Source organism: Malaclemys terrapin, chromosome 2, assembly GCF_027887155.1.
Source record: "Malaclemys terrapin pileata isolate rMalTer1 chromosome 2, rMalTer1.hap1, whole genome shotgun sequence".
Taxonomy (NCBI): domain Eukaryota; kingdom Metazoa; phylum Chordata; order Testudines; family Emydidae; genus Malaclemys; species Malaclemys terrapin.
This window is the reverse complement of record NC_071506.1, coordinates 239,015,914-239,029,148: the sequence shown is the minus strand read 5'-3', so window position 1 is coordinate 239,029,148 and position 13,235 is coordinate 239,015,914. Positions and strand designations below refer to the sequence as shown.

At 42.9% G+C, this 13,235-nt stretch overlaps 1 protein-coding gene across 2 annotated transcripts in view; it reads right to left on the bottom strand.

Annotated features, from left to right (window-relative positions):
• SLC25A13 (solute carrier family 25 member 13) overlaps positions 1-13,235 on the bottom strand; it is a 136,479-nt gene continuing 123,244 nt past the window's right edge. For both annotated transcript variants that reach the window (XM_054020387.1, XM_054020388.1), the window contains 4 exons: positions 8,934-9,072; positions 2,837-2,995; positions 2,645-2,735; positions 1-1,051 (listed from right to left, as the gene is read on the bottom strand). In XM_054020387.1, the coding sequence (XP_053876362.1) occupies positions 862-1,051; positions 2,645-2,735; positions 2,837-2,995; positions 8,934-9,072 (579 nt within the window). In that variant the 3' untranslated portion in view covers positions 1-861. The remainder of the gene's footprint in view (positions 1,052-2,644; positions 2,736-2,836; positions 2,996-8,933; positions 9,073-13,235) is intronic.

Sequence of the window (13,235 nt, the reverse complement as noted above, 5' to 3'; positions counted from 1 at the left end):
GATTTTTCTATTGCATTTATTTCAATAAGTAGCATTTACTAAGTGCATCATACAAACAAGAATCCAGATATCAGCATGTCCAAGATAGGCACCTAGTCTTGTAATTTCATTGTACGTGTAATAAAATGCCAAAAGTACTTCCATAAAGTGCAAAGACTATGGACAATAACACTTCCTTCCTAGCATTTTGATACCAGTAACAGAATACCATGACTCAATGTTTATAAATGTGGTTTCCATTACAAAAACATGTTCCACATAAAAGCTTCATAATACAATCCAGAAACTGAGCTTGTGCGTGTACATATTTAAAAAGTTGAAGCCATAGTGGCAGACTCAGGTACTGTATGTGTGTGTGTGTGTATATTTTATATATTTTGAATTCTACAAACACGCACTAAGCTTATAACCAATTTACATGTACGGTCAAAATCATTCTGCTTGAGCACCATGATCTCCATTGACTATATTTCAGTGACAATATCTGATATCCAATATGCAGCCACTTTGGCATAATAATCCTCATTTGAATGTTACCTGCCAGATGATCGCATTCATAACCCCCACCCCTAATCCTCCTCCACAAACAGAATCGAATATTAGTGCCTTCCAAACACAAAGCACATGGCAGATGTGGACAATACATTCATGGTCCTGAACCCAAAGAATAACTGGTAAGAATTTCACAGTGATCTGGTTAAGGAAGCACAAAGACCAATGATTACATTTAAGAAAACTGCCTTAAAACTGAAATGACACTTAACTGATATATGATGAAAAGCTAAAGGAATGAAATATTAGACTGATCAGAAAAGTGGCTCTTTCACCACCAATAAAACTCTACAGCAGTAACATGACATCTTAGGGTCCAATGGCTGCAGCAGCCTGTGAGGTAGGTGGTGATGGCCTAAATCGAGGTAGGTATAGTCCAAATTTATTTTCAATCCCTGCAAATGTGGCAACTGCCAATTTATAACCTCCAACATGGTCAGGGTTAGGAGCAGGTAGTGTGATCCTGGATTTAGGAACTGGCTCTGATCCAGCTGGTTTTCTGCAAAATAAAAGTAAAACTTCTGTAAAAACACTGACACCAAAATCTCTTGATAAATTGTAAATCAAGAATCTTAAGGTCAGAAACTCCACAGCCACCTGGCAAAAACATCCCTGCTATAAAGCAATGAGAATCACACTGCAATATTTTAGAAAGATCCCAACAGCTTTCATGCTAATCATCACGGAGAGTTGTCAAACCTAGATGAAATTGTATAGTGTGTTACTCGATGAGACTTCAGTAAACTGTGGTCATATCCCATCCCCAGTTCCTGCACTCTGCATCACTCATCCAGCAACCAGTAGAGTTTGAACAGCTAATGTTTCTGTATGGGCATCTACAGATGAAGGTGTGATTGTGGTAAGGGTAGGCATACCCGTGTTAGCTTTCATCTAGCTGGTCTGGCAGAGGCTTTAGCATGGGCTAGTCACCCCAGCATAAACCTACAGGGACCATGGATACATTCTTACTTGTGCTAGGTATATTATGCCTTCCCGTGCTACAATCACATCTTCATCTGTAGTACAGACATACCCTCAGACAGCACTAACAGTACACACACAGCAGTGCTTGGGAAAGGGGGATATTTTGTGCATGGTTTTACTAACCATGATTTTTTTTGTTAACAGTCTCAGTATCTCCACTGTAAAACCAAAGAATGGCAAATTCAGCTACACACTTCTAAGAGAACTGATGCCAACAAAACCCATTCTTGCTTCCTCCTTGATGCCATCGTAACCCATTCAGGTGCGTTTAAAAGGGGGGAGGGATAGCTCAGTGGTTTGCGCATTGGCCTGCTAAACTCAGGGTTGTGAGTTCAATCCTTGAGGGGGCCACTTAGGGATCTGGGGCAAAATTAGTACTTGGTCCTGATAGTGAAGGCAGGGGGCTAGACACGATGACCTTTCAGGGTCCCTTCCAGTTCTAGGAGATAGGGCTATCTCCATATATTATTATTATTATCCTGCTAACACTGCCTAAATACAGTTGCAAGTGTTGCAGTAGATGCAACAGAGTCAATACCTTGTGATGGAAATATCAGATCCCTGTGCTGCAACAAGCAAAAGTGGTGCATGCGTAAAAGGAGGCAGAACTGAGGCTCCACCAACAACTGAGCAATCACTGCATTCTTCAACTGCTCCAGCGAAACCTACAGGCCTTTTAACAATAATACTCCCTGCCCGGTCACATGCAGAACCCCTCCCCAACAGCAATGACTAAGTAGTGGTGCATTGTTGCCTAGTAGTTAGTGCAGGAAGGAGTTCTATTCCCCATTCTGCCATTTATCCTCTCAGGATCTCATTTTACACTGACATGTCCAAAATATCCTCTTAGGGTCTGTTATGGTACTAAAATGAGGCCCAGCTTGCTGTGAAATGGGTACAGAAACACTTGTTCAAATCCCACCAAAGCTTAATTAATTTGGTGCGATGAAGCCTTTTATCTCATGATCTTGAAGTTCTCTCAAACTGCAAAGCATTAATAACTAATGTCCCAATCCTGCAGCTGACTCTGCAGGGTCACAGGGGTTCACTTCCGCAGAGCCAGCTGCAGCATCAGAGCCCAAATGATACATTCACACAGTATACTTACACTCCCCCAAAGTCAACGTAAAGCCATCTCTGCAGCAGCTCGTAAGTCACCAAAGTTACGCCAAACTGAGGAGAGGATCGAAACACACGAGCTTGAAAGAAAAACAAAACAAGCGTGAGTGACAAAAATCAATTTAAAAACACAACTGGTTCCCTGTCATCAAACAAGTGGCATCTAAGTTGTTTTACATACCACCAGCTCCTTTCCACAAAGCTTTTGGGCCTTCCTCTCGCAGTATCTTTCCAAAGCAGTCTACGACACCACTGTAAGTGGTTTGCCCTGCCCGGGCTGCCACTTGTAATCGAGTCTTGATAACGTCAGCAGGGGTCACTAGAGAGGCCGCAGGCATACCTAAAAATGAAGCAGGGGAAAAAAAAAAAAAAAAAAAGAGATAGGTATCGGTAACTTGTTACACATACTAGATGCTTCCTGCATGGGAAGGTTAGTGTGCCTTTCATTCTTACCTCAGAAAACTCAGGCCACAAATATTTGCTTTTAATGAGGAAGAACAACAATGAATTGGCGTAGCCACTGTGAAAAGTACTTCACTCATATAAGGCTCTGGTTAGATGAACAGCCCCACCATATTTTTATTTGAAGTCAGGAGGCGCATACAGAAATTTTCAGTACAAACCATAAACTTGCCTACTTAATAAGTTAACAGTTTTTGGAGATGACGTCAATCTTCCCCTTTCATGCCCCTTTGTGGTTTCTGACATTCCCATCACACAATGTGCTGGAAAAAGCATGTTCACACACACCTTAAACAACCTCATGCAGAATGTTATTGGGAACTACATAATGTCGTGCACAATCAGCAAGATACACAAGCTAAGGTTTAAAGGGTTCATTTTTCTCATTAGGAAACACACATTTCTCAGCTGCAGAGCAATGTCTGACATCCTCAATTGAATATTTGGAGGAAAATTTAAATTTACCCTGGCAGATAATCAACTGAAAGCAACAAATACTGAATAACAGCAGGAGATATTTCTAAAGTAATTCTAGCAAATCAGGGCTGCCCATGTTGAGATTAAAAAAAAAAAAAAAAAGGCAGCGAGACTGTGCTCAGAAGACACTGTCTCTTATGGTTTTATTACTTTTCCATTCTGCTTATGTTCCAAACCAACTTGGTCAGACGCAGATGCATAAATCTCCTTTTCTTTTTTTTTTAGGCTTAATAATTCTGTAACAATTTTTGTCCAAACCAGCATGGTCTGGCTCAAAGCACCATTTCACCCTTCTAACAGACTGCTTTGAAAGCTGTGAGTAAGTGTGCGCATATCACTAAAATAGGAACTGCTCCTCCGCTCCTGAAACCCAGAAAAGAAGAAAGCACGTGAGCATGCGCGTGCGCGCATGCACACACGCACACAAACTTTCACATTTGCAAATTTGGCAGGCAAAGGCTAAAACATGGTTGAAGTTTCACCTGAACTAAATTCCAGAAATGCTGATTTATTCCCCCACTTACCATTACTGACCACAGGATATATTTACGTCTTCAACTTAAAAATGGACTTTTGTCCTTTAGAGAGCAACCAATGGTTTCAAGGAAAACCAAAAGACATACTTAGAAACAATACTGCTTACTCTATGTTAATTACCATCTCTCTCTTCACTTGTTATTTATTACTAGGGACATTTGTGTTTAAAAACAAACTTACAATTGAAATTAGACAAATTACACAGCAGGAGATGACAATAAATGAAGAGGGATAAGGGGGAAAAGGATGAGGAGGTTCATAGGAGAAATAAGCAGAAAGAACAAATTAACTTGTGATCCTTTGACATTATGATAATCCCCACATCAAATGTTATATCAAAGAGACTGGGACATTAGGTGAAGAAAGAGCAACAGGAGAAGATCAAACTAAGGAAAACAGGTTTTGATTTTATACGTGTCCCTAACAACAAACAAGGGGAAAAGAAATATTGATAACATGGTCACATCTTGAGAAACGTGCATACAAAAGATACATGTGCACATTTGAATGCCCCTAGTTTGCTGTGTAAATATCAGAAGGTGTATATATAAGATGGGTTTCCCTGGAGATGTCCGGCTTTTTCAGCTTTAAATGGCTGTCCAGGGGGGATTTCTAATAAAGTAGAAATGTCCGGGATTTCCCCCTTCCCCTCATGCAGAGTGCGGCACGGTGATTGGACGGCTGGGCCTGATTGAAAGCCGCTCACAGCCACTGGGGCCTCTAGCAGCCAGAGTCCCTCCCCTTCCCCCGCAGAGCAGCGCGGCACAGTGTTTGGCTCCACGTGGAGCTTGCAGCTCTCCCTCTGCCGGGTGAGCAGGGGAGCAGGGCAGGCGGGGGGGTGCAGGGGCTGCAGGGTGAGGAGGAGCAGGGCAGGCAGGGGCATAGAGGCTGCAGGGGCAGGGCAGGCGGGGGGCGCAGAGGCTGCAGGACGAGTGGGTAGCAGGGGGCTCAGAGGCTGCAGGGTCAGGGGGCTGCAGGGTGAGGAGAAGCAGGGCAGGCAGGGACATGGAGGCTGCAGGGGCAGGGCAGGCGGGAGGGTGCAGGGGTTGCAGGGCGAGGAGGAGCAGGGCAGGCAGGGACATAGAGGCTGCAGGGGCAGGGCAGGCGGGGGGGTGCAGAGGCTGCAGGGCCGGGAGGGGTGCAGGTGCTGCAGGGGTGGGGGGGAGCAGGGCAGACAAGGGCATAGAGGCTGCAGGGGCAGGGGGGTGCAGGAGCAGGGCAGGCGGGAGGGTGCAGGGGTTGCAGGGCGAGTGGGGAGCAGGGCAGGCAGAGACAGAGGCTGCAGGGGCAGGGCAGGCGGGAGGGTGCAGAGGCTGCAGGGCGAGGAGGAGCAGGGCAGGCAGGGACATAGAGGCTGCAGGGGCAGGGCAGGCGGGGGGGTGCAGAGGCTGCAGGGCCGGGAGGGGTGCAGGTGCTGCAGGGGTGGGGGGGAGCAGGGCAGACAAGGGCATAGAGGCTGCAGGGGCAGGGGGGTGCAGGAGCAGGGCAGGCAGGGGGGTGCAGAGGCTGCAGGGCGAGGAGGAGCAGGGCAGGCAGGGACATAGAGGCTGCAGGGGCAGGGCAGGTGGGGGGGTGCAGAGGCTGCAGGGCCGGGAGGGGTGCAGGTGCTGCAGGGGTGGGGGGGGAGCAGGGCAGACAAGGGCATAGAGGCTGCAGGGGCAGGGGGGTGCAGGAGCAGGGCAGGCGGGGGGGTGCAGAGGCTGCAGGGCGAGGAGGAGCAGGGCAGGCAGGGACATAGAGGCTGCAGGGGGCAGAGGGGCTGCAGGGCGAGTGAGGAGCAGGGAAGCACTTAGCAACCCCCAACCAAGATCAGAGTGGGAGGGAGGAGGGGGAATGCGGGGTGCTCAGAGGAGGGGGCAGAGTTGGGGCAGGGACTTTGGGGAAGGGGTTGGAATGGGGGCGGGGCCGGGGCCCTGTGGAGTGTCCTCTTTTTTAAATGTTTGAATATGGTAACCTAGTTCAAGCACATTTTGAGGCTCACACTTCTGAAAACATAATGCAATGCTACTGATGCAGAACTGGCTCTAACTACAGTGGATCAGATTCTCAGCTAAAGTAAACCAACCTACCTTTGCAGAAGTCAAAAGAGTTAGATTGATTTACACCAGCTGAGGATATGACCTAACATTTGAGAGATCTTTTTCCATGACATGCCCATGACTTTTTAGTGGGAGCACCAATCTTCCAGTTCACCAGTTCATCAATCCCTTGTTTTGATCTTTAGGGTTACTAGCTTGCCTCTAATAAACGAAATATCTTGCTTCCGTAAAAATAGGGCATCCATATCCCTGCACTGTTCCACATGATGAGCCTCATGGAATTTACTGAAAATACTGGATAAAGAATTCCCGTTATAGCTGATTTCCTAGCACATATCAGAAACATATCGGACTGCTTCTGTGGCTGAACTTCAAAGCGACAGTTATCTCAGTCTGCAATCACCTGACAATGGCTAGAAAGAGAAAAATGCTAACATCTAAGAAATGGGTTGGCTTAAAAATACCGGCTTATATTTCAGGTCTGTAGATACTCCAGACTCCAAAGTTCAAAAATTGTTTTGTTCCATTAAAATGGGTTAGAATTAACATGAGTTTAAATCCATCTTCTTTCAACAATTTCTGTGAGTTTTTTTTTTTTTTTTTTTTTTAAGCACCAGCCATTTGATTAGAGAAGTTTTAACTGGTGCCAGCTCAATTCATATGTGCTACAAAACACTGCACAAAGAGCTAGTAGAAAAAGTGAAGGCATACGATTCAGCAAAGCTATCTGGTTTTTAGAGTTAAGCCTGGGTCATAATCCACCTGAAGATGTCCAGAAGTTCCAAGCTGCCCAAAGTCTGGCCACACACACACATGCTAGCTATATAAGCAGGCTACTCTTCCAGGAGACACTCCTGTGCCCTTGACAACAAAAAGCTGTCCATCTGTCTCCAATAAGAGGGGAGCTTAAAAAAACACAAGTAACCACATTCTGAGCGGTTCAACTACCTGCGCTGGATTTATTTCTCTCCATCTTTCTCCTGCTCCACTAGCCCTTTACTTACAACCGCTGGAGAGTGTGCTGCTAACAGAGATGATGTCTCAGGGGTTCTCAAACTGAAGGTCGTGAGGTTATTACATGGGAGGTCACAAGCTGTCAGTCTCCACCGCAAACCCCACTTTGCCTCCAGCATATATAATGGTGTTAAAGATATAAACAAGTGTCTTTAATTTATAAGGAGGGGGTCACACTCAGAGGCTTGCTATATGGAAGGGATCACCAGTAAAAAAGTTTGAGAATCACTGGCCTAGGTCTAGTAGTCTACGAGCCATTAACATGGGGGGAGTGGAAGGAGAGAATTCCTTTTCCTTATATTTGTATACACATTTCCCTCAGCAGATCCTCCGGACCCTTTGCCTGTGATTTGGAGTCTGCTGAGCTTTAGGATATAGAATGTGGGAGGAGGCGGCTTTTAAGGCTGATGGGCCCCTCTCAGCTAGACAGATGCTAAATTAAGACTGCAGTGACCTTTTAAAATCCTCACAGCCCTAGAAGCTCGGCAGCAGCCACAGAGGCAAATGTATCCTTACATTACATATTCTAGCCCTTTAGTGCAGACACCCTTAGAGCTGAAACGCATCAACACAAAGACACGCTGCATATAGAACACCTGTCAGCAGTGCAGCAGATTCCCAAGACGAGTCCCAACATTCAGTCTCAGTCCCCAAAAATGAATTAAACGAGCCCTGAGGATTGACATTTTGGGATGCACAAGAAAAAAAAACCCAACTGCCTTTTCTGACCAGATTTCCCAGGTGGCAGGTGAGAAAACTGTGGAATTGTGATTCCATACAATGCCCCCTCCCCTCCAACCCTTTAACCACAACGCAGCAGGGTAGAAATAGGCATCTATTATCTGTCTTTTCATACCATGCAAAACAGAAGCAGGCTTTTTCCAGGACCATTACATTTCTATTATCTATCATCATAACTGGTGTTCAGTTTTTGGATAGACTTTTATTTATTATTTTGCTTATGCTGCCTTAAGTATATGCTGATTCAAAGAAACTCTGGATCAAAATCACCAGAAATGTTGTCATTTTTTTTTTATAAAAAAGATTAAATAGAAAAAAATATACAAAAACACAAAGCCAAGATACTGTGTGGGATACTGTGGTCAATGAAAAAAGAAGAACAGGAGTACTTGTGGCACCTTAGAGACTAACAAATTTCTAAGGTGCCACAAGTACTCCTGTTCTTCTTTTTGCGGATACAGACTAACACGGCTGTTACTCTGTGGTCAATGACTTACTTTTACCATGCTGTCAGAGTCTGCTAGTGGCCTGCTTAGATGTTTGTATCATTAGTATGCATTTGGATTCCATACCAAAATGATATTCAAGTTTCTTTTGATCACAAAGAAGTAGAGAATGAAATGAATATTTTCATGAACCACTTTTACAGTAACAACTTGCCCAATCAACCAACCAAAACGGACAACAGCATAACAACTTGACTAGGCAAGATGTCACACTACATTAATATTTCAAGACTAAAATCTTGCTCTCTTTTTACTACTACAAATAGTAATATAAATGCTATCATTAGGTCAAAAATACAAAGAGTTCCTTAATATTAACGCCAGCTCATTCGGATCAGTTATATGTTCCACAATCTAATATTTAAATGTTAACACCTTGGTATAGTACAATTATTTTTTGCCTTCACATCAGGTATCTCATTAATAAACACATTTCTAAAGCATCTATCAGTGATATCTAGGTGCAACAGTATGCCATATGCAAAGGAATTCAGGTACTTACCAGCTATTGATCCAGCCATGAGCAAACTTCCAGGGCTAACTTGTCCATCTTCATTTGCAAATGCAGTTTTCAAGTGAGCATAACATGGAAAGTAAATGGCAGAGAAGGGGATATCGCGTAGAAAACATGCCTTTGCACCCTGGGTGAAACAAAAATTGAGTGGTTAGAGAAAGATCACAATGAGACCAAGAATGCTGATCAGAAACTTGAGCAACATTCCAGTTTTTCCTCTTTACTGCAAAAAAAATGCAGAAAAAGCAATTTTTTTCAAAATTGTGAGAAATAATGACGTGTATTTCACTCCATACAGAAGTTTGTATATTATTTGTTGGTTCAATAAATGCTATTACTTTCCACTTGTTCTCCCTCTCTCTTTAATACTGCAGTTATTTGCCATTAATAGAAAAAAATGCCATCTCACGTGGGTAAACTTTGATAACTTCTTTAGAGAACAAAAAGTAGTTGAAATTTTTGCCATCCAGCTTTGCATGAGATTCAGGATGAGTTTAATACAAGTCCTAAGTCACAGGTTGGGTCTTCACCACAGAACTTCCCATTTACAATAATTACTCCATAGAAATAAGTGTAGTCCAACCTATTTACAGACAATAGACCAGGGGTCGGCAACCTTTCAGAAGCGGTGTGCCGAGTCTTCATTTATTCACTCTAATTTAAGGTTTCGAGTGCCAATAATACATTTTAACACATTTAGAAGGTCTCTTTCTAAGTCTATAATACATAACTAAACTACTGTTGTATGTAAAGTAAATAAGGTTTTTAAAATGTTCAAGAAGCTTCATTTAAAATTAAATTAAAATGCAGAGCCCCCCAGACCAGTGGCAGTGTGAGTGCCACTCAAAATCAGCTCGCATGCCATAGGTTGCCTACCCCTGCAATAGACTATGTAACTGCTGAACAAAAACAAAACATATTGTGACGGAGAGATTAATGAGACATGCTCTCATTTACAAGAGAGTGATAATGTGCCCATAATCACAATTCTTACACAAAACATGCTTTTTACATTTGCAGGAAAATACAAGGACTATATTAATTGTAGATTAAAAAAAAAAAATAAAACAAATGATTTTCAGCACTGGCTGATAAAATAATTTGCCTTACTATCCATATGCCTAATTGATATGAAAACCCAATGGAGTTTAAGATCTGAAGTATTGTTTGCTATGTTCTCTAAAATAATCATTTTGTTTAAAGGAAGAGAAGAAAGCAAGTAAAGTTTTGGGGCAGTAGCAGACAACTGGAGTTCTTCAGAAGCATGAAAGTAAAAGTCAGACAAGATGAGAAGCGGTGTATAGCTTCTGCAGATGGTCAATGAAAATTAGGCACATGCCAATGCCCACATTGCAACTGCAATAAGAAATTGCATACGAACTTCAGAACAGAGATCCAACAAAGAGTTTGAAAACACCAAGGTTGTGATTAGAAGGAATGTGTGGCGACAAACAGCTAATGTATTTGGAAAGAGGGGAAGGACAGGAAGAGAAAAGTAGAGGTAAAAGCAGGGCTGTCGCAACCCATTAGGCGATCTAGGCGGTCGCTTAGGACACTACAATTTGGGGGGCGGCGACTGTGACGGTGGGACCTTCCGCCGCCTCTGTGGGGGGGCAGCATTTCAGGGCGGGATCTTCCACTGCCTAGGACAGCAGAAAAGCTGGCGGCGCTCCTGGGTAAAAGATTGTTCACATCTTTTGCTAGGACCCCTGTGTCTCCCGCCCTGGGCTCTCTACCCTTCCAGATTCAGGGTAGACCTTTTTTTGGTTCAGCCACAATCCTTCCAACAGGTGCCAAGCTGCTCCTCTAGCCTGTTGGGGTTATTTAGAGTCTTATACCAAAGCCATTATTAAGGTATCACTTCTCACAGCAGTTTTACAAGTGGTAACTTCAATAGAGTTACTTCAGATATTTATGTTAGGAAGACTTGACAGGCAAATCAAGACGAAATCTCTCTCAGAAGTCAACCTCTGCCTAACGGAGTAAATAGTCTCTGATCTGCACTTATCTCATGAAATCTAATGATATGCCTGAACATATTAGATGAGTTTTTCTGTGCTGGAATATTGTACAACATTGATTACTTGTTACAAGTATATGCTATTTAGCAGACAAATATACAGACGCACCAAGGTGTCAGAATAACTGAAAGGAGAAAAAATCTGTATTAGGGAAAGTATAGTCTGATGTACAGGAAGTGTATTAGCAAAATCAGTTCCTGGAAAAGACAGGAGGTTTCCCGGCAATACGGTGTGGGTGTAGTGGTCAGAGAACATTGCAACAATGACTAATGCAAGTTGGAACACTGCTGCTAGTGAGATGCTGACTAGTGCCAGCAGACATCCTACACAGTGAGCACTGGATAGGGCTGGATTCTCAAGAGTTCCTGGTAACCCATGTATTTTGTTTAGGATGTACAAAGGTATTTAGTGTACATCACTATCTACACAAGAATTCCTGTTATATGCTGAAAGCAGAAGCCTGTTTTATGGTGATCTTTAATCTTCGCATAGAATTTCCACACTCCCTTTTAAACAAAGTTACATGTGAACAGACAACATTCTGCAACAACCAAGTGTGTGCTCTGGTTACATTTATCTCACAGGCAACATTCAGAAACGATTGCTCTCTAGCTAGTGATATTTTGCAATATGAACATTGTTTCCCTAAAGCTTTATTTTTAAACATTCTTTTCCCAAGGCAAATCTCCATATTGCATTTGCCTTAAGAGTTTATTGCGATTATTTTCTTTGTAGTTCTATCATTAAACAGCCTGCATGTTTTCCTCTGCGTTTCTTTTCCTTCATACTTTGACACATCTCCACATAATTAAAATAACTTGTGGAAATTAATACGCTACAACTACAAGCAACTCGTCACTCACTCTGAACTGCTAATATTTTCCCCCTACTTATAGCACTCTCTTAGATGGAAATAGCATATTTTTAATATCCCCAATATTATGCATTCAGGTACACAGAGAGAAAGTCTATCAAGTAAGTTGGCTTAAGTGTAAACAAAGTTGGATCAAAACTTGGATCCACTTTAATAATAACCCACTTTGGCTCAGTTCCAATATCACAACAGTCTAAAGTTTCCTCTCATCATTCTGTTTAAAGTCTGGGAAAGCATGTTTAAAAGCAGGCCTCATTTAACTTCAAGTTAATCATCCGCAACCAGCCTAGGCCAATTAGGAAGGCTTAGGGAGATTGGCCACAGTATCTTGAAATGCTAAAGAAACATTTATTTTACTTCTCACACCTTTTTGATGTGGACAACGTGCTGAAAGCCAAACAGAGTTTTAATCAGTCCTCAGCAAGTTGTTAGGATCATCCGCCTGAGTTTATTCTGGCAACCAGGGCGCAGACCCTGCCAGGCATGAAATTGTTGGGAGATCCTACACACCGCAACATGCGCCTCCCTAATGCAACTGCCAGTTGGCTCCCATCTTCACTCTCTTTAATGACTTTAAAGCTCTTAATCTTGGATAGTATCTCGCTGAACAAACCAATAGAGAAAAAGCATCCCTGGTTTTCCCGAGGATTCTGATAAACAAATCCAAGTCAGAGCTGAGGCAGTTCTTTAGCATGCTAATTCCTGCTTATTCCAACCCTACCTGCAAATAAGGCTCTAAATAAACTATTTCTACTACAAGGGGAGGGTAATTATACTCACAAAGGCACCTCTGTGTCGGGTTGGGCACAAGGAGCCAGCAGGTCTGGGAGACGCAGGCTTAACCTAGTCTCCTGCAGTGAATGCACATTGTCTAGTGCAGGGGGGAAAATGCCAGACTGGGGGGACCTAGAAGTATTCAAGACAACAGTGGTGCACCTTGTCTAAGAGGGTTATTTAATGCTTTTGGCACCTGTACTTACAGCCACCCCCTCTTTTTCTACCTTGCAGGTTTAGAATTTATTTGGCATGTATAATTGTTATTTTGATCCTATAGCTACAAACAATAGGCAGCATGTCACTTCTTGATCCCTTAGCATTCTTCTTCATTTTACTAGCAACTTAACCCTTCAGATTCAAAACTGTAACAGTCCCCAAGTAGCACTTCTTTGGTTAAGAGTCAGCCGGCTACCATCCATGTTACAGAATTAGACATAGCAATTTTGGGGGGCTGTAATTTCCTTCATTTTAAAATCATATTGGATTAAACTAATATATATATTTAAACCAATAAACACAACTGTATGCATTTAGCTATTTAAGTTAGAGGGGGAAAAGTACCAATCTCAAATGCTTTGCTAAGTCCCAGATAAAAATTATCAGCATTACTCGGTGGGT